The 27,646-nt window shown below is 34.3% G+C and overlaps 2 protein-coding genes across 22 annotated transcripts in view; one reads left to right on the forward strand and one right to left on the reverse strand.

Annotated features, from left to right (window-relative positions):
- Nucleotides 1–27,646, forward strand: part of TyrRS (Tyrosyl-tRNA synthetase) — a 118,374-nt gene that overhangs the window by 55,715 nt on the left and 35,013 nt on the right. The gene's annotated exons all lie outside the window — the stretch shown is intronic.
- On the reverse strand, nt 344–27,496 carry Rab1 (RAS oncogene family member Rab1). Of its 21 annotated transcripts, none has more exons than XM_080149467.1 (12): nt 13,316–14,508; nt 12,264–12,358; nt 10,174–10,305; nt 9,386–9,485; nt 8,334–8,408; nt 6,644–6,709; nt 4,821–4,923; nt 3,775–3,835; nt 2,406–2,754; nt 1,415–1,446; nt 890–1,034; nt 344–498 (listed from the first exon to the last, which is right to left on the reverse strand). In XM_080149467.1, the coding sequence occupies exons 2-8, from the start codon at nt 12,350–12,352 to the stop codon at nt 3,780–3,782; spliced, it is 621 nt and encodes a 206-aa protein (XP_080005593.1). In that variant the 5' UTR covers nt 12,353–12,358; nt 13,316–14,508; the 3' UTR covers nt 344–498; nt 890–1,034; nt 1,415–1,446; nt 2,406–2,754; nt 3,775–3,779. The 21 variants fall into 21 exon arrangements, with proteins under 21 accessions (XP_080005593.1, XP_080005590.1, XP_080005595.1 ...); XM_080149464.1 differs by having other exon boundaries at nt 1,415–1,709; nt 1,936–2,754; XM_080149469.1 differs by lacking the exon at nt 1,415–1,446.

The following is a 27,646-nucleotide window of genomic DNA, read 5'->3' on the forward strand; positions in this document are numbered from 1 at the left end:
CCAGGGATGGTTTTAGGCTATTTTCTGGTCCTTACTCGATTGAAATGGTCTGGGATCTAAAGGAATAAGACAATGCCCGATAAATTGATGTAGATCTCCAATAATAGTACACAAAATAACCCTTCTACAGATTAAATAAGTAATTGAAACGTTTGGACAAAATAAACCAATCAATCATTAACGTCTTCAAAATTGTCAAGATAAGTAATAAGAAAATGATATTATAAAACTTTAGGTACTAGTGTAATAAACAGCCCATTGTCCTCTCTCTCTCTGGAAAAAGACAATTACGGAGGAACGACCCTAATTATAGAAAAGCTTCGCTTTTACAAAACAAAACAAATTCGTTAAAATACTTTCTATTTGAAAATTTAAAATAAAATCACGGTGTCACCAAAATAATAATCAAAAATGCAAAAAATGACTTAATTTTAATAATTTGAAATATATATAGGTAATAATAATATTGAATAATTACAATTTTAATTTTTGGGTCAACTGCAGTTTATGGTGAAATGTTCATTGTAACGATATCTCCAAAAATCTATGAAATTTAAAGAGTGCTAGCTGCCAAACGGCTGAACGTACATATCATGCCCGCACACCGTTGTAAGCGGCATAAGAAGGCCTACAAATAATCTGGAATAGCCAAGATCCAATGATTCACAGGGAAAGCTTCAATGAAGAAAAAACGCGTAAAATAATTTTTCGCGCATTTATATACACTGAGAGATGATCGTTCATTATTTATTAAGGACTATTCCAGATTATTTGTAGGCCTTCTTTTGACGGTTAAAATTTTGTGCGAGCATAATCTATATGTTCCATCGTTTGGCCGTTAGAAGCCGTTAAAGTTAATAGATTTTTGGAGATATTAGTTACATTTTACCGTAAACTGCATTTGACCCGAATTTTTTTGGTAAAACATTAAAAATCTTCTTCATTGCTAAAGTCATATTTTTTTATGATAAAAACTTAGTAAATATTTTTTAATGTTTTAATTTGAAATACAATATTTAATTATATGAAAGTATCTTTAGTGAATTTTTTAAAGAAATTTAAAATTTGTTAATTAAGGACCTAATACCATTTCCCCCGTTTATTGGAATGCAATTAAGTTTTTCCAGAATGGCTTTGAAACCGAATAATATCCGCTGGATTAGAACCGGTTCAGCCGGCCGTACTGAAAACTCATGTCTATAGCATCGTATTAAGACAATTTTCCACAAATATTAAAATGAAAAATCATATAATTACCATTTTTGTTAGCCCGGGACTTCGCCACCTAGGGGCTAACAAAACTGGTTTTAATCATATAATTTCTCATTTTACAGAAAGCTGTCTATAATACGATGCGATAAATAACTAGATGTTTCAACATAAAAAAAAGATACTTTAATATTTATTAACTAACATTGATCTGAACTGGAATAGTAAATTTTAAAACTAGAAAAAAACCGGGAAAGTGCAAAAAAACTAAAAATCGGGGAGTTTTTACGACTCTAGTTATAAAAAACGATCTTTTCTACATTATCTTTTAAAAAAGACATAAGCTATGAAAATCAAAGAAATCGCAAAAAAATAATAGGTATTTAACAGAAAAGTAGTTTTAGTGAACTAAAATCTTTAAAACGGCCCCACTGTATAAGAAATAAAATCCAAATATTTATAAAGGAAGAGATAGTTATTAATAGGGTTGGATCGGATACCTGGCCAATGTTCGATATCCGACAAATTACTGGATAACCGGATATCCGGCATTATAAATCAGCCGGATATCCGGATAGTTTCAATATCCGGTATCCGTTCGATATCCGGCAAATTACCGGATATACGGCCGGATAACCGGATAGTTTCAATATCCGGTACTCATCTGGATATTAAAAAAAAATCCAGATGTCGGGATATTGAAAATGACCGGATATCCGACCTAACCCTAATAGTTATTAAGCACATTAATACCTACTTATCACAAAACGTAAAATTAAAGTTACAATTCGCGATGGCGTGTAAAAAAATGCCGTGTACCAAAGTCGTACGCAACCATACGCAATATTTGAAAGGGTGACGCAAATTTCATTTTTCAATTTTCGCGGTAAAATATTGTTTGATTTACTTATTTTTCTATAAGATAAAAGTGATGCATGCAAGAATATAAAGATGCATTTTCCTCAAACCGCGAAAACTGAGATCAGAAAATTGCGTCACCCTTCCAATAATGCGTTTGACCGCGAACGACTTTGAGAAACAAAATTTTCTTAACTCCCACCATCACTATTCGCTCGTAAGACGGGGGCCGGAGTGGGGGGTGGGGTATAAAAATACACCCCCCCCCCCTCTTTCCTTTACCCAATAAAATTTTATATTGAGCTTAATTAAACGTTCTTTTTTTTATACAATTTCACCAAAATAAAGTATTTAAAAATGTGTTCTAAAAAACCGCGCCAAAAAAACATTTTAAAAATATTAAAAATTACATAAAAACTGAGAGACAAGACATAGTTTATAAATTTATACAGTTCAACAAATTAGCCGCCGACTGCTTTTTAAATATAGCAGTCAGCCGCTATTTTATTTTTTGTTAAAACAGCTTTTTTGGGGAGGGGGTTAGTTTAATGATAGTTTTAATTAATTGTCAGGCAGCCAATTTTTTAGGTTGGAGACGAAAAAGCGGCTGGCTGCTTTGATTGAGCTGCTTGTGTTGACTGCTTCCATATTTAGTCCCCCTCATAACACTTCAAACACAGAATATCCCTGAAAAAAAACACAGTAGAATCAGAAACAGTAAAATTTTATATTCAACAGGGGAAACCTAGAGGACCGAGCGCTGCGGCTAGGTAGGCCAGCGGTCCGCGGGAGAGTGGGTACTCAAATTTTCAAAATTAAAACAAAATCCTAAAAGAATAACACTGAAAACTTATACTAAGCGTTTGGTCATAATTAAGAATAGTTTGATTTAATAGACAAATTTTAATAGGAAGCGATCTAGCACCCCAAATAACAGACAGATGGACAAAACAATGTATAGATTAAATGGTCATATGCCATACGAATAATCAGTAAAAATTTCAGCTGTCTATCTTGAATAGGAGCCGAGAAAATCACGTTTCCCCCTATAGCGTTACAAACTGACGGACGGACGGACAAAATGAAATATAGAGCAGCTTCGCTACTAAATAAAACAGTTGGAAACTTATTCTCAACATTTGGTCATAATTAAGACCAGTTTGAATTAATAGCCGTATTTGACCATTTATAACATCGTACTGCAAACATTTTTCCACAAATATATTAAAATAAAAATCATAAAATTAATACGAGTTTTGTTCGGCCCCTGCCTTCAGCACCTCTCGGGTCTAACAAAACTGGTTTTAAACTTATTTTTTTTTATTTTACTATCCGCGGAAAGGTGTCTATCATACGATGCCTATAGTGTACCTGGATTAGCAGCAGCCTACACACACAAACACACACACGGACAGACATACACAGACAAAGACACATACACACACACAGAAAAAGACATACACACATAGAAAAGACACAGAAATAAGACACATACATACACACACACCCAGAAAAAAACACACACTGAAAAAGACACCCACATATGCAGTGCACACACACAAACACAAAAACACTTACAGACAGAAACACCCACAGAAAAGACACACAAACACTGTACTTTATTCGAAACCGATCAATATCCGCTGGATTAGAACCGGTTCTAAGCATGCTATCCGCACAATATCTGCGGAATTGTGTCTATAATACCTGGATTAGCAGCAGCCGCCACCAGATTTGGCCTCCACAGGTTTGGAATTGATCTGCACTGCTGAAATACAAAATAAATTAATAAATACAAATTAAGGATCATGGAAAGAAAACGAAGTAGCTGGTTTCTTCGTATTTTCACAGTAACTTTTCTCCTATTTCTAGCCCCTGCTGGGGGCTCTAGCCCTGCATGGTAATCTTATAATAATCTATCAACATCTACTGCGAAATACGATGAAACCCGGAACTTTTCTTTCTCGTATTCATTCGAATCCGGTGGATAGGAACCGGTTCTCATCCATACGAAAAAACTATGTCTAGCATCGTATTATATCCAGCTTTCTACGAATATAAAAATGTAGAATATAAAATTAGAACCAGTTTTTTTAGCCCGTGCCTTCGACATCTTGGGGTTAAAACAATGGTTTTAATCTTATATTTGTACATTCTCTATCCGCAGAATGCTGTTTATAATACGATGCGAGAAATAACTATTACATGATCCAAAAAAATAACAAGTTAGTAAGAGTCCTAAGTAACACAGGGGTGTATATTCTGCACAATATCCCCCCCCCCCCTCCCCTTATTTTTCCCCCAAGGAGGGAGATTTTTTCCTCCTCCCCGCATAGGTTTTTTTGTTTTTTTACCAAAGGAAGGGAGGAAAAGTGGAAAAAATGTTTATAGGATTGTTCATTTCTTCATTCCCCCCCCCCACACCCACATAATTTTTATTCCCCCCTCTCCCCTTTAGTAGGAGATCCCTTGCAGGATATACACCATAAGTCCCCAAAGTTGAAAAGCCAACAAATAAGAAAAATTTGGGGACTATTGAAATAAACAGCCCAATGTCCCCTCCCTCCCCTGTTACTTACATCTGTCAGCTGCTGGGCCTACTGTTTCCCAGCATATTACAATTAGTGGTTGAAAAGTTTTAAAAAACCAATCAAAATTCCGCAAAAGTTGCCAAGTTTTAGAGCCATAGAATAATGTTGAAGTGGTTATAAAACTTTGGGTACCAGCAATGTTATAAAACTTTGGGTACTTACATCTGTCGGCGCCTGATTGGTTGGCTGCGGCTGGGCCCACTCTGTTCTTGATCTCTGCCGCCATGGTCATGAAGGCCTGCTCTACGTTGGTCGCGTTCTTAGCCTAGCATAATAATATTGGTTGAAATGTTTGGACACGGCTAGTTAATGAAAGAACCAATCAAAGCAAGTTTAAGTAAGAAAACGAGATTATAAAACTTTGGGTACTAGTTAACAGCTATATTATTACTTGGATCTGACGCCAGATTTTCATGTTCTATCTATAATACAAAGTTGAATGATGTCTGTCCGTCTGTCCCTTAAGATCTCGGTAATCACTGAACCGATCGGATTTGTCTCTTCAGGGAATATACCTACTGGTCCTGTGGTGGTTTTAGGCCATTTTCTTGAGGGGTGGGACACCCCAAACCCCCCCCCCCAAAAAAAAACAAAATCCCCCCATTAATCTTTTTTTAAATTATTTAAAATAGTGGTGGAGTGGGGGATCTCGAGGTAATAAAAGATGTAATTATACCTCTTGGAACAAAGTCCCTAGAAGCTAGGGGCGAAGCCGTTAGTAGGTAATAAAGTAAACTCTGTAGCGGGTTAAAATAACGATCTCCCCCCCTTCCCCCCCTCCTACTGGATAAACGGGTCCACCAATAAATGCGAGGTAGGTTTTTTTTTTGAGATAAGGTATTATTAGATCGACTTTTTTGATATATGCATTTTATGAATGACATTTATTAAGGTGATGTTTTAATATGTGTGTCCGTCCGTCTGTCTGTAAAACAAAGAAAATGATTTTCTCTTATTCATTCGAATCCGGTGGATAGGAACCGGTTCTTATCCATACGAAAAAAAACTATGTTTAGCATCGTATTATTTTATATCCAGTTTTCTATGAATATAAAAATGTACAATCATAAGATTAAAACCAATGTTTTTAGTCCGTGACTTCGCTTTTAATATAGTTATTTATCGTATCGTATTATAAACAGCTTTCCGCGGATATAAAATGTTCAATTAAAACTCATAGAAAAATGAATTTCATACGATTATATGCATGATCTTTCAGTATTGCTTAAAGCCGGTTCTAATCCAGCGGATATTAATCGGTTTGGAAGCCATACTGGAAAATTACTTGGATGCAAATTCACTAATCTTCAAGAATCTCAATGGATAAGACAATGGTTGATAAAATAACCATACTCAGATATGATTAGGGTTGGCAATCCGTCCAATTTTTGGGGACGGATTAAAATTTTTACAAAAATCCGCCCCCTCCCCCCCCCCAAAAAAAAAGGAGGATTAATCCGTTGATTGCGGATTTTTTTTTTGCGGATTTTTGGATCGTCGATTGCGATTTTTAGCAATATTTTTAAAGGTTTTTTAGATGCTACCCTTCATTTTACTTGAAGTTAAGAAACAATAAAATACTTTCTCGTATCCATTCGAATCCGGTGGATAGGAACCGGTTCTCATCCATACGAAAAAACTATGTCTAGCATCGTATTATATCCAGTTTTCTACGAATATAAAAATGTACAATCATAAGATTAAAACCAGTTTTTTTAGCCGGCGCCTCAGTCACCTGGGGCTAAAAAAAACTAGTTTTAATCTCATAATTGTACATTCTATATCCGCGGAAAGCCGTTTATAATACGATGGAAGAAATAACTATTTTTGGTTTCGCCTGCAATATTTCAAATAAAAATTTAGGTACTACAAAAGTCATGAAATGTAACAATCCGAATCAGCAAGTCCAAAAATTGTCCTAACATTGGACAGATTGCAGATTCGGGTAGCCAAACCTAGTTATGATAAACAAAATTACCCCTTACCGAAGTCTCTAGAAAAGGAATGCCTAACTGGTCTGCATATTCTTTGGCTGAAGTGTAATCCACAACCTGTAAACAATAAAATAAAACATTAATTTAATCATCAGAACATTTTGATCATTTGAGACTAACTTAAAAAAAAAATTCGGGTCATGAAAAGAAAACGAAGTTGCGGGTTTCGTCGCATTTTCACAGTAGCTTTTGAAAGGTTATTTTAGGTAGGGTTAGATAAGTGTTAATGATTGCCCAGCAGGGTTAGAAAATAAGCCCCGCAGGCCCCCAGGTGCTAGAAACAGGAGAAAAGCTACTGTGAAAAAACAACGAAACCCGAAACTTCGTTTTCTTTCCATGATCCAAAAATATGTTTATATTTTATTTTTCTCCCGACACTTGTGATTTTTTTGTATAGTTGGGAAATAAAAGGTAAACTTTATTAGAAAATAATGTGTCTTAAATGGTTCCATATTGTACCCCTATAAAGCTTTAAGCAACTGCCATGCAAAATGTCAGACCTGTAACTCTTTTTTTTAGTTGAGTTCCTTTAACTTTTAGTTTTGGTTTCAAAAAGTGTCACTTTCGCCCCCCCCCCCCCCCCCTTATGTAATGAGAAAAAGCAAAAAAATTGACAGGATAAACTGTTTTTCGGCGTCAGCAGCGGTTTTACCCTAGTTTCTTTTCAGTTCTTTATTGTACCATTTCTAATCCTATTTTAAAGACTTGCAACACGCACCTTTACGAAAGCTACCACTCACTTTATCCTAATTTTAAATTTCCCTCTAAAGTACCTAATCTATAAATAGTTAGATTTCTAGCTAATCTAGAATTATATCATCGAAAAATATCGTCGCTTGTATAACTTAAATTTAAAAAATCTCTTTTTAAGTGTGACGAATTAATAAAGGTATATTATTCTGACCTTCTTGATAGTAAGGTCATACTTGTTACCAACCAAAACATTATTATAAAACTTTGGGGACTAGTGAAACAAAAACTTTGGGGACTAGTGCAACAAAAAACTTTGGGGACTAGTGAAACAAAAACTTTGGGGACTAGTGAAACAAAAACTTTGGGGACTAGTGAAACAAAAAACTTTGGGGACTAGTGAAACAAAAAACTTTGGGGACTAGTGAAACAAAAAACTTTGGGGACTAGTGAATCTAAAAACTTTAGGGACTAGTGAAACAAAAACTTTGGAGACTAGTGAAACAAAAACTTTGGGGACTAATGTAACAAAAAACTTTGGGGACTAGTGTAACTAAAAACTTTGGGGACTAGTGAAACAAAAACTTTGGGGACTAGTGAAACCAAACTTTGGGGACTAATGCAACAAAAAACTTTGGGGACTAGTGCAACAATAACTATGGGGACTAGTGAAACAATAACTATGGGGACTAGTGTAACAATAACTATGGGGACTAGTGTAACAATAACTATGGGGACTAGTGTAACAATAACTATGGGGACTTGTGCAACAAATACTTTGGGGACTAGTGTAACAAATACTTTGGGGACTAGTGTAACAAAAAAACTTTGAGGGCTAGTGTAACAAAAAACGTTGGAGACTAGTGAATCTAAAAAATTTGGGGAATACTGTATATAAAAACTTTGGGGACTAGAGTAACCAAAAAACTTTGGGGTCTAGTGTAATCAAAAACTTTGGGGACTAGTGTAATCAAAAACTTTGGGGACTAACCTTCTTATTGGTAAGGTCACACTTGTTACCAACCAAAAGCTTGTTCACATTCTCAGAAGCATATCTGTCGATTTCCTGAAATAAATCACGAAACCTTTAAAATCATGAAAACTTCAAATCTAGTAATCGTATTAGAACCCCAATTATTTGGTAAATCTTGATAAAACACTGAAAAATGTGAACTTATTTTATTCCTGAAATTTTTAGTCTTGTATGTTGAAAAGAAGTTGAGAAAATCACGTAAACTTAGCTGGATCTTTAAATCATTTTAGTGGTGCGCCAGATCGGGGTGAGCCAACTTTCCACCAATGATAGCACAGCATTTTACGAAATGCCGCGCTGTGATTGGCTGAAATACGGCGTATCCCTATCTTGCTCACCACTAAAATGATTTAAAGATCCAGCTCTTGAAAATCTATGAATCGATCAAGCACCCCAATTATTGAAGAAATTTGATTGAAATATGAAGAATTTGAACTTGTTTAATCCCTAAAAATTTCAGCTGTCTATCTCTAATAGGAGTTGAGAAATTAATGTTTCCCCCATAGCGTTACGGACGGACGTACAGACAAGTGAATTATAGAGTAGCTTCGCTACTAAAAAATCGGCCAGAGATGTACTGTATATTCTGCACATGATTAATTTTTTCCCAGCTGCAAAATGTTTCATTTATTAACTTAATGAACCAACCAATCAAAATTCAATATATAAGTCCCCCCAAGATGTTGAGCCAACGACTAAGAAATCGTTCTTTAAAAAACTTTGGAGTTTAGTCCCTTCCGTGGCAACGCTTCTTTAGGGGCGTTTGTTCGTTTTTTCTTAGTAGCTTTTCTCCACTAGCGGGTTTCTAGCCCCTACGGGTGGCTCTAACCCTAGGGTGCCAATTGCCTAACCTTGCAGGGCAATCACCTGACCTAATATAACCTAACCTAAAATAACCTTTCAAAAGCCATTGCGAAAATACGACGAAACGCCCCTTTAGAGTCAGCGTTGCCACAAAAGGGACTATACCCAAACTTTGGAGACTTTGGGTATTTAAAAACTTTGGTTACCTGTAGCCACTGCTTGACATTGTTGAATGATTCCTGGTCCGTGACGTCATACACAACAATAATTCCGTGGGCACCGCGGTAGTAGCTGCTAGTTATGGTTCTGAACAAAATTAGTGGTTGAAACGTTTGTACACTTAATAATTCCGTGGGCACCACGGTAGTAGCTGCTAGTTATGGTTCTGAACAAAATTAGTGGTTGAAACGTTTGAACACTCAATAATTCCGTGAGAACCGCGATAGTAGCTGCTAGTTATGGTTCTGAACAAAATTAGTGGTTGAAACGTTTAAACACTTATCTCAATGAGCCAACGAATCAAAATTCACTAAAGTCCCCAAAGTTGTTGAGCCAACGAATAAGAAAACATTATTATAAAACTTTGGGGACTATTGAAATAAACAGGCCATTGTCCCCATCTCTGTATGGCTTCGAAACAGATTAATATCCGCTGGATTAGAACCAGTTCTCTGCCATACTAAAAAAATATTTATAGCATCGTATCTAAGATTCAAATAATAACAAAAAAAATCATGAAATTACTCCCGTTTAGTTAGCCCGGGCCTTCGGCCTTTTGGGTACATCAAAACTGGTTCCAATCCTATAATTTTTCATTTTCATATCCGCGGAAAGGTTTCTATAATACATTGCAATAAATAACTATACCAGGGGAGGAATTAATACCTAGGGATCTAAAGGAATAAGACAATGGCCGATAAATTAATGTACATCCCCAATAACTATACACAAAATTATCCCTTCTAAATAGTGGTTGAAACGTTTGAACACTGACCTGAATCTCTCCTGGCCGGCGGTATCCCAGATCTGGAGCTTAATAGTTTTGCCGTCCAACTCGATGGTCCGGATCTTGAAGTCGACACCTATGGTGGAGATATAGGACTCTGTGTACGTGTCATCTGCAAACCTAAACAAATACGGATCCGTTTAATATCCGCTGGATTAGAACCAGTTCTCAGCCATACTATCCGCGGATACCTGTCTATAAAACGATGCTATAAATAAATATGTGAAACTCAGGGATGAATTAATGTACATTCCCAATGATGATCCACAAAATTATTCCTTCTGTAGATTAAAAAAAGTGGCTGAAACGTAGGTGTCATCTGCAAATCATAAAAAATGTAAAATTCTTAGAATTTGTAGGTATGTATAAAAGTAACAGGATGTCAGTCTGTTTGTATCAAAGGAGGGAGGGGACATCGGGCTGTTTATTACACTAGTCCCCATAGTCTTATAAACTATAATAAGTTAATAAATTATACAACTTAAAATAACGTTATCTTATTCATTGGCTTAACAACCTTGAAGACATATTTTGAATTTTAATTGGTTGGTTCATTTAGTCAAGTGTCCAACCGTTTCAACCACTAATTGTAAGCTATGTAAGGGGTAATTTTGTGCTTTATCATTGGGAATGTACATTAATTTATCGGCCATTGTAAAAACTATAGGTACCTACCAGTTCTTTTTTTCTTTAAAAAGGCTTTAACAAACTCAACAATAAATAAGAAAAAAATATTAAGTAGGTACTTAAAAAACGAATTTAAATTTCTAGACTATCAAAGACATAGGTCTGAAAATGCTTGTCAAATTGGTTCGAATCTCGACCCAACGCCACGTCACAACTAAAAACATTAAAAGATTCAATCAGAATATATCAGAATATAAGATAAAAGGGGGGTGTCTTGGCGTAAAAACAGGCGCAATTAAAACTTTCATACAAAAGTAGTATAATCAAATAAGTGTTTTTTGCCCAAAGTTTGAATGCCTTGGGACCTAATACAAAGATCTGACTGGCTCTAAAATGTTATCAACAGTACCCAAAGATATAATTTGGGTACTAATATCCATTATGTTACATGGCTGCTATCATCCTTGCTAAAAAGTAACGCTACTCTATAATGCACTTTGACCGTCTGTAAGCCCGTCCGTTATGCTATGGGGGAAATGTGATTGTCTTAGCTGCTTCTGAAGATAGACAGCTGAAATTTTTAGTGAAGATTCCTATCACAAATGCACATAAATAACCAAGACAAACAATAGTTTTTTAGGGTGTTATGATTTTTTTGGGGAGGTTTTACGATTTTTTCTTTTTTTCTTTGCTTCTTATGGATGCTGTCATCCTTGTTTTTCTAATAATTCTATTTGGGAGGAGAGAGGTTTATAAAATGGTTATTTTCCATTATGGCTACCAAACTGATTAATATCCGCTAAATAAAATATGATCAAAGTCATACTAAAAAAAACATGTATAGCACAACAAAACTGGTTTAAATCCTAAAAGTTTTCATTTTACTATCCAGGGAAAGCTGTCTATAATACAGTACAATATATAACTATACCAGGGGAGGGATTATAACACCAAGGTATCAAAAGGGATAAGACAATAGCCGTTAAATTAGTGTACATCCCCAATGATGATACACATTACTCCTGTATATTAAAAATAGTGGTTGAAACGTTTGAACAATCAACTTAATGAATCAACCAATGAAAGTTTACTAAAATCCCGAAAAAAATGTAGAGCCAACCAATAAGAAAATTTTATGATAAAACTTTGGGGACTAGTATAACAAACAGCTCATTGTCCCCTTATATTGAAATATTATCGCCATTATACAATAAAGAAAGTGTTTAAGTGTGTTTATTAAGTTCTCGTAAACTGTAGTAAACCCAAAGATGTTAAGCAAACCAATAAGAAAATGTTATTATAAAACTTTGGGGACTAGTGTATTAAACAGCCCATTCTCCCCTCTCTCTCTCTCTGGAAGTTACCTGTAAATGTTCGTATTATAGACAGCTTTCCGCGGATAGTAAACTGATAGTACGATTGAGAACCGGTTCTAATCCAGCGGATATTACCTGAGTAAAAGACAGGATTTTCCGACGCCTGAGTCACCGATGAGGAGCAGCTTGAAAAGATAATCATATTCAGGGTTCATTGTTGACATAATATTCTAGAACACCGCCATTAAATTGCAATCTATAATACAAAGTAGAATGATGTCTGTCTGTTTGTCTGTCTGTCTGCCTGCCTGTTTGTAGCGAAGGATCTCGCTAACCGCTGAACCGATCGGGTTCTCCTTTACAGGGTAGCTTCTCATAGTTTATAACTATTTTCTTGGGGCGTGGGACACCCCTAACCCCCCAAAAAATGAAAAATAACCCCCCCCCAAAAAAAAATTTCTTTTTTAATTTCTTTACAATCTAAAAAACGAAAAATTAGTTTGATCAAACCTCTTGGGACAAAGCCCCTAGTGGCTAGGGGCGAAGCTAGAGGCCTCTAGAGGGGCACCTAAAATGTGTTCTTTTGAGTCTATATGTTAAGATCAGCTGTTAACCCAAAAAAAATTCGGAGTTAGTTTTTTTGTGATGTCTCTTGGGAGGGTTGTGGTACCCTCCCCCAAAATAGCTATGAACCTTCCATGGACCTGTGAGAAGCTACTCTGTAAAGGAGAACCATAACAGTTAAGCAGTTGGAGAGATACTTTGGTACAGACAGACAGACAGAAACATAACTTTTAAACTTAAGAAACTTAACATTCAAAATGCTAAGACGTATATTTTTTTAACTCTTATTTTATACATCTCAATTGGAACTGATGATCTATTTAATATTGAAATGAAATATTAAAAAAAAAACTTTTGTTTATTTAAATATACTTTTAAGTTGGTATATATCTCTAAGCATATCTAAAATACAGCAACTATTTTTGGGGAGGGTACCACCACCTTCACTATAAAAATCACCCCTAGAATAAATGCCCCCACCCCTCAAAAAAAATATTTTAACTTTTTCAAGAGTCTAATTCCCCCTTCTGCCCCTCACCCAAGTGCACCTAGAGGTCTTTGTGGGGGCGTAGCCGCTAGTTTACTTATATTTTAATGGAATTATACAAATTAATGACATATTCCTGAGCTTATTTGTTTGAAGAAGTTGCTTTTCTTGTCTCGCCTACTAGTCTGAAATATATTATTGGTTAAAAAGTTTAGACACTACTGGTCTGAAATAAAAATATATAATATCAGGGATGTAAAGGGATAAGACAATTGCCGATAAATTGATGTACATTTCCCAATGATGATACATTAAATTACCCATTCTGTTTATTTCAAACTTTGCATGGCGATTTCTATAGAAAGCGTAGCAACTCTATAACCATAAATTAACCAGAAAGTCTGTACGTCAATTTTTAACCTTTAAAACGTAGGGAAATTCTAGTTGCGTTATAGAGTCTCTTTGCTTTCTAAATCGTACCAAACTGTAACAGGAATCACTATGTAAGTGTTTGAAATCGATAGAACAATTCTAAATGCAAAAATACATACGGCCGGACGTGCCAACACCAATTAAAGAAGACCTTAGCTTTTAATATGGACATCAAAACATAAATAATAATTATTACATTGACAATACTCTATCGTCTGCGTCCCTAAAAGCCTTTAGGGGCAATTGAGAAGTTTGGTATTGGGGAGGGGGGGGAGGGGAGTAAACTAAAAATGGTTAAAAACCTTCCCTGGACCTCTATGAGAAGCTTCATTGTACAGGAGAATCATATCGGTGCAGCGGTTAGCGAGATCCTATAGTACAAAAACAGACAGACACCCTGCATGTTACTTTTAGAACAATAGCCCTCAAGCTTATCTGTATAAAAACAGAACCATATCGGTTCAGCGGTTAGAGAGATCCTTCGCTACACACATACATACATACATACATACATACACACACACAAACACACAGACAAACAGCCTATTACTAAAACAAATATAAAAAACAAAGAAAAACTGAAAAATACGTCGTAACTTTGAACACTAAAATAATACGATTTAACGCAGGGATCTAAAGGGATAAGACAATGGACGATAAATCTATATAATACCCCGTTGATAATAGACAAAATAACCCAAATAATAACGAAAATTTATGGGTTAAAAAGTTAAGACACTATAATTAAATACATAGAAACATAAGTACAAATTTCACTGTAAGTCCACAAAGTTTTAATACACCACCATATAGGATAAAACTTTGGGTACCACTGTAATTTACAGTCCATTAAGTCACCTCCCTCCCTGAAATAATGCGATTTAAAGAATCACCACACAAATTCGAAGAAAGAATTTTTTTCTACTTAAAAAAGCTGTAAGTGGCCAAACGATAAGTCATTCACTTGGTAAAAGTGGAAGGGAGGCAGGGAAGAGGTCTTAGGAGAGGAAAAAAAGGGTTTGGGGGGAGATATTAATGGGGGTGGAGCCTGCGAGGGGAGGGAGAATTTTGACAGCAGCTGATGAAGGGTTGACAACTTTTTTTTTTGCGTATTTTTTTAATTTAAAAAGGGAGGAGGGTGATCTATAATGGGACCCAACTCTATGGAGAATAAGACAATAGCCGATAAATTGATGTACATCCTCAATGATTATACACAAAATTACCTCTTCTGTGCACTATAATTAGAGGTTTAAACGTTTGGACACTAATGAGAGCCAAAGTTGGAATATAAGGAAACGTTATTATAATACTTTGGGAATGGTGTAATAAACAGCTTTAGCTTTATTTAAAATGTTATAAAACTTTTAACTAAATGACCTTTAAAAATACTGACTTTCATTTTTAAATCTCCATCTTCTTTATTCTATCAGCAGATATGCCCCTAGAGGCCTCTAAAAGGGTGATAACCTTCCCCTAAATAGTTGTAAAAATTCCTGGGACCTAAGAGAGGCTACCCTGTAAATGGGAACCATATCGGTTCAGTGGTTAGCGAGATCCTTTGGTACAGACAAACAAAAATACATCCTGTTACTTTATTATAAAGAGAGGAGATAAAAGGTTGTCTACCCTGTTTCCAAAGTGTAGGGAGTATGACGATTAATAGTTTACAGTGGCCAAAATTGTTAAAAATTTATTTTTTCCAGTTTGGCTACGAATCCGGTTAATATCCACTGGATAAGAACCGGTTCAGTTAGCCATACTGAAAACTCATGTAGAGCATCGAATTATAGATAATTTTCAACGAATGATAAAATTATTACAGGTTTTGCCATTTTTTTTTATTTTGATATCTACAGGAAGCTGTCTTTAATACGATGCAAAAAATAACTAATCTTTCCTTTTTGATTAAATAATTTCAGGGATAATCCTAGTTTAGGAGTGGACATACCCGGTATCTTGCTGAACCGATCGGGTTCTCCTTAACAGGGCCGCCACTCATAGGTCCCGGGAAGGTTTTTAACTATTTTGGGGGAGAGGCCTCTAGGGGCGTGGCCGCTAGTATAAGAAAAATTGATGTACATCCCTTATAATAATAAACAAAATGATCCCTTTTGGTTGAAATATGTGTTTCATTACTGCTAACCAACCAATTAGAATATAATAAAAAGGACAAAGCCCAATCTGTCCTACTTTTGATTCCTGTGACGTCATAAAAATGAGAGATTATCCACCTCTTTTTAAGGGTTTTCTTTCCCACTTCTCCTCTCATCTCCCTCATTTTATGACGTCATAGGAATCAAAAGTAGGAAAGATTGGGCTTCGTCTAATAAAAGTTTTTTGAGCACATAAATAAAGGAGTATGTATCTAAAACTTTGGGCACCAGTTTAATTTACAGTCCAATGTCCCCTCCCTCCCTGTTTATGATACGGATATACAAAATCATGATAACCGGTGGACCAATTTGTTTTTTTAAATTAAAGAATTTAGATAATCATTTCTTATTTATATAAAAAGTAAGGATTTGTGTATGTCTAGGTGTACCGAAGGATCTTGCTAACCACTGAACCGTTATAGTTCTCATTTACAGTGTAGCTTCTCATAGGTCCTGGGAAGGTTTACAACTATTTTGTGTATGGGTACCACGCACCACTCTTAAAAAAAAAACATTTTATTTTCCAAATTCATCTTTTTAAAACTAAAATTCAAATCGGGGGGAGGGTCAATTTCCCCATCCATCTCAAGTGCCCTTAGAGGCGAAGTTGCTAGTTTATTATAAATTAAAAAGATAAAGTAAAATCTTTTTTTGGAGGGGGGGAGGATATGTGTATTTTTTTATTATGTTATGTTATGTTTTGTTATGAACCTTCCCAGGACCTATGAGAAGCTACATTGTAAAGGAGAAGGATATCGGTTCAGCGGTTATCAAGATCCTTCGGTACACAAAGACAGATATACACTGATTATGTTACTTTTATATAAAGATTTGTTAATTAAGAAAATACTGTTCATAGTTATTTCTCGTATCGTATTATAAATGGCTTTCCGCGGATATAGAATGTACAACTATAAGATTAAAACTAGTTTTTTTAGCCCCGTGGTGCCGAAGGCACCGGCTAAAAAAACTGATTTTAACTAAAAAAAACTAGTTTTAATCTTATGATTGTACATTTCTATATTCGTAGAAAACTGGATATAATACGATGCTAGACATTGATTTTTTTCGTATTGATGAGAACCGGTTCATATCCACCGGATTCGAATGAATAGGAGAAAAATCTTTATTGAATAAAAAACCCAATAGGTCCACTGGTTATCAGTATTATAAACAGGGAGGGAGGGGATATTGGACTGTTAATTATACTAGTGCCCAAAGTTTTAAATACATACTCCCTTATTTTTGTATTCAAAAACTTTTGGTACTTTTATAGAAATTGTTTTTAAACAAGGATGACAACATCCATAAAAGCGAAGCTTTGAAACGGTAGGACAAAAGGACATTAACACTTGTATAATGTCAGAACTGAATAATCAGAATGCGAATGTATAAGAGTCAAAGCAAAATTGTTAGTAAATTTGTTGAAAAACTGCTTGATACAGGATAATGATTATGGACATACTTACATTTTTAGGACTTGATTATAGAGTTGCTTTGCTTATAATATTGTACTTTGTTGTTCCAGGAATCAGTATACCAAAAATCAGACCAATCGGATAATTAGGTCACATACAAATTTGTTGTTAAAAATGTAAAAAAATTAACATGTTTAAAATGGACGTACGGACATTCTGGTAATGATTATAGAGTTGCTACGCTTTCTAACTAGTACCTAAATATTACAGGAATCACCATGCAAAATTTGAAATCGATAGGACAATTCTAACATGCCTAAATTAACGGAAAAAGATATTTAAAAAAGTAAAAAAATCAACATGTTTAAAATGGACGTACGGACATTTTGGTAATGATTATAGAGTTGCTACGCTTTCTAACTCATACCTAACTACTCAAGGAATCACCATGCAAAATTTGAAATCAATAGGACAATTCTAACATGTCTAAATTAACGAAAAAAGCTATCCGTGACGGACGGCTGGACAGACGGACCGACGGACGGACCGACCCTAATTATAGAAAAGCTTCGCTTTTAAAAATACTCAAAACCAACCCAAAGCTTCAATGAATTAAAGAAACCAAATTGGTCCGCTGATCCTTGCATAGAAAAAAAGTAGGTATATAAAGGGATAAGACAATGTAAAATAAATTAATGTACATGATTCACAAAATTAACCCTTCTTTAGATTACGATTAGTGGTTTAAACTTTGAAAACTCAACTTAATATAAACCAACCAAACAAAATTCTCTCAGGTCCCCAAAATTCTTATAAACATAATTAAAAAAAACTTTGGGGACAAGTGTAATAAACAATCAGTTGTCTCATCTCTCTCTGAGAAAAAGAAAGACAGTTAGACATCCTGTTACTTTAATATAAGAATTAATTGCACCAGAAGAAATAGAGAAAGAGGGACAATTGGCTGTTTATTACACTAGTCCCCAAAGTTTTATAATAACATTTTCCAATGACACCAACAAAATTAAGATAGATGGTCAAACATTTACCCCCCCCCCCCCCCGGTATGCATCTATTTTGACACCCTGTATGCATCAATTTGGACACCCCGTATGCATCAATTTGGACCCGGTATGTATCAATTTGGTCACCCCAATTTTTTTGCTTTATTGCAAATAGCTTGCCTCTTTTGTGTCCATCACATGACAAGGGAAGGAGATGGTCCATTTTATTGAGCAGTCTAATCATCTCATAACTCCATTGAGGATGAAGCCTCAGCTATTCCAGGCCAAATTTCAGGCCCTATATATTAGTAACAAAATCTCCCACTAGGAGTCTCAATTTTTAAATAAAACAAGGCACAAACCTACAAACTTTCATCAATGTTAGGTAAAAAAAATGACATATTCTACACCACACACATATTAGAAAACAATTTTATTATACAATAAAGTCAGTTTAATACAAAACAACATATGGATAGTGGCAGTTGTCTAACTATATACCTCCTTATCAATAGAATATCACTATATCATTCAACCCTTTCCCCTCTTTGAAATAGAATTGGGGTTAAAGATGAATCTCAGTTCAGAGGAAATTCGCGCGCGGAAAGACCTCGATGGACACTAGGATTATAAGGGGGGGGGGGGGTATCCAATTTAACATTTACCGGGTGTCCAAATTGTTGCATACCGGGGGGGGGGGGCTATATGTTTGACCCTTTATCTTTTTACCCCGTATCTTTCATTTTACACCCTGTATGCATTAATTTTGACCCACTATCCATTGTTCATTACCCATTTGTCTGTTTTAAGCAAAAAAGTTGAGGTGACCAAATTAATATATACCGGGTCAAAATTGTTGCATACCGGGGGGGGGGGGGGGGGGGGGGGTATATGTTTGACCCTTTATCTTTTTACCCCGTATCTTTCATTTTAAACCCTGTATGCTTTATTTTTGACCCACTATGTATTGTTCATTACCCATTTGTCTGTTTTAAGCAAAAAAAATTGGGGTGACCAAATTAATATATACCGGGTCAAAATTGATGCATACCGGGTGTCAAAATAGATGCATACCCCCGGGGGGGGGGTTTAATTTTCATGATACCGGGTATCTCCACTCCTAAACTAGGATGCTGCCTAAATATGCTAGAAAATAAGAAAAACGAAAATATTATTTAATATTTTTTGACATTTATTATTACTTGGCCACATAAAATAATTTCTTGTACACGAATATTTGCGCCTGCGCAGTAATAAGTTTTTAGCTCTAGTGCGCATCAAACTCCCCCCACTCCTATCTCTCTCTCTCTCTCTCTCTCTCTCTCTTTCTTACACTCGCCCTCTCTCACTTTTCCCCTCCCTTTACAGCTTTTTGAAAAATAAAATATACTTCTTTAAAAAAGAAATATATATATACATATAAATAATAAATAAAAACGTAAAAGAACGATTTATATTATTATTAGAAAAATAAATATTTTTGATATATTTACCCTAGTGTACACTTTATAGTTCTCAACAAATGCGCCAACTCATAAAGAAGAAAATCTACCAAAATAATTAAAGAAAATCTACCAATATGATTTAATAAAATCTACCAATATAATTCGAAAAAATCTACCAAAATAATTCAAGAAAATCTGTCAGGGTTATTAAGGTCTAATAAAATGAATGATAATGTGGATCATGGAAAGAAAACGAAGTTGCGGGTTCCTTCGTGTGTTCACTGTAGCTTTTGATAGGTTATTGTAGATTATATTAGGTTAGGTTGCCCTAAAAAGTAAGAAATAGACCCTGCAGGGGCTAGAAATAGAAGAAAAGCTACTGTGAAAATACGACGAAACCCGCTACTTCGTTTTCTTCCCAGGATCCGATCATTTATTTGAAATTGAGTGTTCAAACGTTTCAACCACGATGTTTAATCCACAAAAAGGGTAATTTTGTGTATCATCTTTGTAAAATTATACCGATTTATTGTCCATTGTCTTTTCCCTTTAGATCCTTGACTTTTCTTCCCCGCTTTGATGATTTATGGCATAAGAACTATCCCAAAAAATTGTTGGCAACCTGTTTTTTCTTCCTTTCTCCTCCAATGTTATTAAAATTGCATCATTTCTCTAGCAGACGAAAATAAAATGTGTTATTTTAGAAACGGCTTGCGTGGAAGCTGATTAAAGTGAATGTTTTCAGGGATCTAAAGGGATAAGACAATGGATGTTAAATTGTTATACGTCCTCAATGATGATAAACAATTAGATCCCCTTTGATATATTCAATTGTTTGTATTAATAGTTTACTTCTTACTAAATTAAGATTTACTAAAAGTGTTTTTTTAATCCGGTCTTCAAATATATTTAAATTACCTAATTATAATGTTGTTATAAAACTTTGGGTACTAATGTACAATTGAATGCCCAATGTCCCCTTCTCCCTAAATGAGCTGCCGTGTTCTGTAAATACTGTCGATTATGCTATATATTTAAAGGTTTTTTTTGGGTACTTTGATTTCATGTTTTATATAATTAGGCATGTTAGAATTGCAGACTGGCCAGAGTGTACGTTTTGTACGTTTTGTACGTTACGCATCGAATCTGTGTACGTTCTGGACGTTATTTTGATATGTGTACGTAACGTATTTTGAAATTTGTGTTTTTGTACGTTTTACGTTTTTTTTTAAAAATAATAATAATCAAATATTAGCAGAAAAGTAACTTGTATGTTTTGTACGAAAATTTTAACAAAAACTATAGGTGTATTATATTAAATAAATTCAATATTATCTTAAATTTTCATAGAACAAAAATATGTAGGTAAATTATGTATATATGTTACTATAACTTATAGTTTAAATTTATGGATTTTACATTATTTTTTTTCAAAATTCTTTATATTCCTAGGTAAATATTCCGAGATATCATACGGTGTTCAGTTCAGGATTTAGAAGTCATACTTTTGGCAACTTGGCTCTGTATATAGTGATAGGTTGTCGGACTGGCATTAATAAACCCTATTATCTTTCCTTCTATCTTAAGATCAATGTAGTACAGTATTGTTTAAAAATGTGGGTCACACCAAACTTTGTTTGTTTTTCTCCTGTGGAGAAAAAAAGAAAAATCTTTTTTGGAACAGTAATGTGTTTACAATTTACACATTCATATACACAGTTTTTAAGCCAAAAAACATAAAACAGATTTTTAAAACTAAAGATAAAAGCAGATCTAAAAGAACTGATGTATATTATCAAAGCAAGCATTTAGAATATATTTAATGTTATCTAGACTTCAGTAAAGCACTTGATTTAGAAAAAAATATTCCTATTGATTTCCGCAAACGGGTTCTTAGCCACGAAAACAAATAGCTAAAGCCTTTATTGAACATAGAACACTATCTAGTAGTTTTAAGTACGCTTTAAAATTGAGTGGACGGAACATTATCATAGTTTTAAAAAAAGATTATTTACCAAACTACAGTTTATTTGTATATTCTTACATTCAATATGTCCATATAAACTATTTATTTGTTATACTTCGTTCTTTATTTATCCTTTAAAATTCTATCTGTCTCTCCTATAACAATCGATATATAATTATTTGGATGTTGCACCAGATTTTCATATACTAAAGTTATACTCCCAGCTAGCTAAAATAACGATACCCTCCAACCCTTCCTTCTTAATGAACTAACTGATCAATAAATAAGACCCGCATCCACGTACTTTTTATCCTACTCATATAAGTATAACACTATCTATCTGTCTATCTATAACACTATCTATCTATCTATTTCAGATGAAAGGGTATGACTCACTGAATATGGACGATACAGAAGTTTTAATCTTTCTATCAATTTAAATCCTATCTATCTATAACTTTATCTATCTATCTATAACACTATCTATCTATCTATTTCAGATGAAAGGGTATGACTCACTGAATATGGACGATACAGAAGTTTTAATCTTTCTATCAATTTAAATCCTATCTATCTACTAGTGAATCGGTGGTGCAGGCACTCTTTAAAAATTATATTCTACGTTATCTCACTTCTGAATATTAACCCTATTTTTCCATAGAGCTATCCCCGACTATTAACCTTTTTTCTTCCATTGACCTATCCCCGACTTTTAACCTTTTTTTCTTCTATTGACCTATCCCCGACTAAAACCCTTTTTTTCTTCTATTGAGCTATCCCTGAATATTAACCTTTTTTTCTTTCATTGACGTATCCCTGAATATTAACCTTTTTTTCTTCCATTGACCTATCCCTGAATATTAACCTTTTTTTCTTCCATTGACCTATCCCCGACTATTAATATTTTTTTCTTACATTGACCTATCCCTGACTATTAACCTTTTTTTCTTCCATTGACCTATCCCCGACTATTAACCTTTTTTTCTTCCATTGACCTATCCCCAACTATTAAACTTTTTTCTTCCATTGACCTATCCCCGACTATTAATTTTCTTTTCTTCCATTGACCTATCCCCGACTATTAACCTTTTTTCTTCCATTGACCTATCCCCAACTATTAAACTTTTTTCTTTTATTGACCTATCCCCGACTATTAATTTTCTTTTCTTCCATTGACCTATCCCCGACTATTAACCTTTTTTCTTCCATTGACCTATCCCCAACTATTAAACTTTTTTCTTCCATTGTGTAATCTCATCAAAAGTTCTGTAATATGATATTATTTATTTGATTTTCGTTAATTTTTCGATCTTTCTTTAAATTCTAACTAGAGCTTATCACTTCTTGTCAGAAAATTTTAGTATATTACTTTGGACTAAATCGTTTAGCTACACTTGTTTTTGTAATAACATGTTTGAAAATTCATTTTTTATTTTTTTCAGATGGAAATATTAGATAATCTATAAATTTTATTATAATTCAAAAATGATTTAGAAAATCAGTTGAAGTTTGTTAGGGTAGTAGTAAGTGTTACACCTTAAGTTCTGTATTATACTAACTTTTATTATTAAAATTATAATAAGAGTGTACCTATTGTTTATTTACTTAACATCTCACTAAACATACCTTTAGTACACAACATATTAGATATTAATGTATTAATATAGATAACTAGAAGAAAATATACATTATGTGTTTTTATTATGTACGTTTTTTGTACGTTTTTTTGTTTTTTTTATGTACGTAACGTATTTTTTTGTGTACGTTATGTACGTTTTTTATTTTCAAAATTGACTGGCCAGTCTGGAATTGTCCTATCGTTTTCAAACTTTGCATGATGTTTTTTGTAACAGTAAACTACCATTTAGAAAGCGTAGAAACTCTTTAATGATTACCAAAGGGCCCATATATACGTGTTCATTTAAAAAAGGTTGATTTTAATTTATAACTTTAAACAACAATTTCAATGTGATATAATTATCCTGTTCATCTGAATTTTGGAATACTGATTCATAGGACTATATAGTACAATATTATAAGCGCAGTATCTTTATAATCAAGTCCTGAAAATGTAAGTATGTCCAGTATCCTGTAGGTAAGAAGTTTTGCTCAAAATGTATTTACGTAATTTTGCATCAAGTTTTTCTACAATTTTAAACATTTATTCAGTTTTTTCAGCTCTGAGACCCTACAAGAGTTAATGTTCGTATGTCATATTGTTTCAGAGCTTCGCTTTAATGGATGTTGTCATCCTTGTCCTATATATATATACCCAGCGAAACTTTAAAAAAAAAAGGTAGCATACTACGTTGTTCGATATCTTTGGCGATAAACGTTGGAAAATCGGACTTTCAAGAAAAGGAATCATGCGAGTTCGCCATCGATATTGAAGCAGAGTAGCATAAAGAGATGCTGCTCTCTATTCGGTTCTTTCTAAAAATTAAAAGCCTCTCAGCTCTATTTTCTCACTTCTTTCTTCTATTTTTTTTATCATCTCTCTCACTCTCTCTCTCTCTTTTAATTTATGCTACTATTGTGCGACTTCTCTTCATACTCTGCTATGATATCGATGATGAACTCGCATGCTACCTTTTGCTTGAAAGGCCGATTTTCCAACGTTTATCGCCAAAAAATTAGTTGTTAATTCATGGCGAATGGGTTTCGAGGTAGCATAGGACTCGGTACATATATTGCACGAGTTCGAAGGCGACTCCATACCTAAATGTCTTGCTGGGTATATATCTTTTATAATGTCTACTTCTTTCTTTCGTACCTAACCTCTAAAGGAAGGTTATGGAAGGTCAAGCAAATAGCCTTAAAACCACCCCCAAGATATGTGCAAAGCTTCCCCTGTAAAGAACAATAAATTAGAACCGTCAATTATTAGAATTAGGTTTTTAAAAAGAAATGGTTGGGGGATAATTTTTTTCTAAGGGCGATTTCACTGGGTAGGTTTATACTACTTTCTAAAGCTTCACTGTAAATGAGAACCATATCGATCCAGTGATTAATGAGCTAGACACGGAGATAATATCCCAGAGATCTAAAGGGATAAGACAATGGCCGATAAATTGGCGTACATCCCCACGACGAGACACCTAAGAGAGGGGTAGGTTTCTGGTAGAATCCGTAAAGGTGTGTTTTTTAAGGCTTAAAAACGATAATATTCACTAAATATGTGTATTTCTTATTAAAAAGAACTATAGACAACAATTTTTTTAAAAGTTAACATAAATTTTTATCGTTCTACTACTGTTTTAACTTATAACACATAACCTTTACGGATTTTACCAGAAACCTACCCCTCTTTTTCTCTATCTTTAGATTAAAACTAGTGGTTGAAGCATTCGAACACTCACTTAATTAATCAACCAATTAAAATTAAGTTCCCAAAGTTGTTAAGACAACAAACAAGAAAATGTTACTATAAAACTTTGGGGACTAGTGTATTAAACACCGTATTGTTCCCTCTCTCTCTTTGTAATTTTCCTCTTTCTTCTATATATTGTTTATTTTTCAGATGTTTTAAAATGTCTCAAGAGTCTAATTCAGGAATCTTATTTGGCTGTTTAATGTCGCCCTTTCCTCTAAATGGCCTAAAACCTGCCGGAAATGACAAATACTAAAAGTTTATCTATATATTTATTGTGCATTTTGTCCAGCCATGCGTTTTACTGGATCTTTACTGTTTAATTGATTGCTTTTTCTCTTGAGCACTGACAACCTCCCCCCCCCCCCCCGCAACCTCAGTATTTTGGAATAAATAGAAAATAAGGGGAGGGGAGTGTTTGTTTATTACTTGAAATTAGGTTAGGTAAGTTTGAATTGGGCACTGGGATTTAGGAAAAAATGTAAGATTGTAACCACAACGCAACACTTAACTTTACGGAATTACACGAAAAAAAGCACCCTCGCTTACTTTGTTTAAAATAGACAAATAAATTTTGCTACTATAAAGTAAATAATCAACTACTCTGCTTTAATACTAGCGGATGAGACCCTAGCATATATTAGGGGCTTTGTATAAGTATGGGTTAAAGGGCGGGAAAAATGGCCTACAACTATCGCAAGAGTAAAATCTAAAAATAAGGTAGCCAAAAACTTTCCCTGGATCAGTGTTATGCTTCCCTAAAATATAGAACCTAACTAGTTCAGTAGTTATCGAAAAAAAATAAACCTTACTACTTTATATATTAGGACTAGCGGATTCGCCCCCCAGAGGCCTCTAGGTGCAATTAATGTGGGAGATACCCTACCACAAAATATTTAAAAACTTTTCCTGGACCTATTAAAAAGGTACATTGTAAAGGAGAACCATATCGGTTCAGCGGTTAGCGAGGTCTCTTGGTACAGACAGACAGACTAATATCCTGTTTCTTTATATAATAAGGATAGCTTCACTATTTAAACAAGGATGACAACATCCATAAAAGCGAAGCTTTGAAACACTAGGAAACACTGACATTAACACTTGTATAATGTCAGAACTGAATAATCCGAATGTAAATGTATAAGAGTCAAAGCAAAATTGTAAGGAAATTTGTTGAAAAACTGCTTAAAAATGTAAAAAAATCAACATGTTTAAAATGGACGTACGGACATTCTGGTAATGATTATAGAGTTGCTACGCTTTCTAACTCGTACCTAACTTCTACAGGAATCACCATGCAAAGTTTGAAATCGATAGGACAATTCTAACATGCCTAAATTAACAAAAAAAAGCTATCTTTTACGGACGGAAGGACGGACTGACCCTAATTATAGAAAAACTTTGCTTTAAAAAATAACTAGGTACTTATTTTAAAACAGCCAAATAAGTGTTTCCATGAAACAGTAAATAATCTGTTACAAGAGCTAGACAAATATCTTATAGATCCTTTGGTACTTAGTACATACAGACATGCATACATACATACATACTAAGATCCTGTTTTTTATACAATAAGGATAGCTTCACACTATTAAAAAATTAACTAGGTACTTATTTTAAAACAGCCAAATAAGTGTTTCCATGAAACAGTAAATAATCTGTTACAAGAGCTAGACAAATATCTTATAGATCCTTTGGTACTTAGTACATACAGACATGCATACATACATACATACTAAGATCCTGTTTTTTATACAATAAGGATAGCTTCACACTATTAAAAAATTAACTAGGTACTTATTTTAAAACAGCCAAATAAGTGTTTCCATGAAACAGTAAATAATCTGTTACAAGAGCTAGACAAATATCTTATAGATCCTTTGGTACTTAGTACATACAGACATGCATACATACATACATACTAAGATCCTGTTTTATTATACAATAAGGATAGCTTCACACTATTAAAAAATTAACTAGGTACTTATTTTAAAACAGCCAGATAAGTGTTTCCATGAATCAGTAAATAATCTGTTACCAGAGCTCGACAAATATCTTCAAGATAATTCTTTCATTGGCAGGAATGTATGATTCACAAGTCCTAACTGAGTCAGCTGTTTAACTGAGTCAGCTGATTAACAAGTCCTAACTGAGTCAGCTGTTTAACTGAGTCAGCTGATTAACAAGTCCTAACTGAGTCAGCTGTCTAACTGAGTCAGCTGATTCACAAGTCCTAACTGAGTAAGCTGTTTAACTGAGTCAGCTGATTCACAAGTCCTAACTGAGTCAGCCCCTGTTTATTGGCCGTTGAACTCCCCCGTGCTCTTACTCTAGTGGCACTTTCAATGTTTAGTTTTAAAAATACACGGTACTTTTCTATTTTGTGTTCAAGTCTCTACTTCAGCGGTTAGCGAGATCCTTCACTACAAACAAACAGACAGATAAGGATAAGGATACTCTTCTTGGACGTCTCTGATATTATACATGTAGTGTAATATAGCAGAGAGAGAATTTAGGGGCACTGGGCTTATTATTACACTAGTCCCCAAAGTTTTATAATAACGTTTTGTCATTCGTTGGCTCAACAACTTTGGGAACTTTAGAAGTTTTGATTGGTTTGTTTATTTAGTTGAGTGCTCATACGTTTCAACTACTATACTAATTAGGGATGGGAAT

Source organism: Acartia tonsa, chromosome 15, assembly GCF_053477335.1.
Source record: "Acartia tonsa isolate MP-2025a chromosome 15, ASM5347733v1, whole genome shotgun sequence".
Classification (NCBI taxonomy): domain Eukaryota; kingdom Metazoa; phylum Arthropoda; class Copepoda; order Calanoida; family Acartiidae; genus Acartia; species Acartia tonsa.

Coding starts and splice junctions, on each gene's coding strand:
- Rab1 (XM_080149461.1), bottom strand. CDS start 12,352: ATGTCAACAATGAACCCTGAATATGATTATCTTTTCAAGCTGCTCCTC. Junction 10,306..12,263: donor AAATCCTGTCTTTTACTCAG/GTAATATCCGCT, acceptor GTATTTGTTTAG/GTTTGCAGATGACACGTACA. Junction 9,486..10,173: donor GCCGGCCAGGAGAGATTCAG/GTCAGTGTTCAA, acceptor AATTTTGTTCAG/AACCATAACTAGCAGCTACT.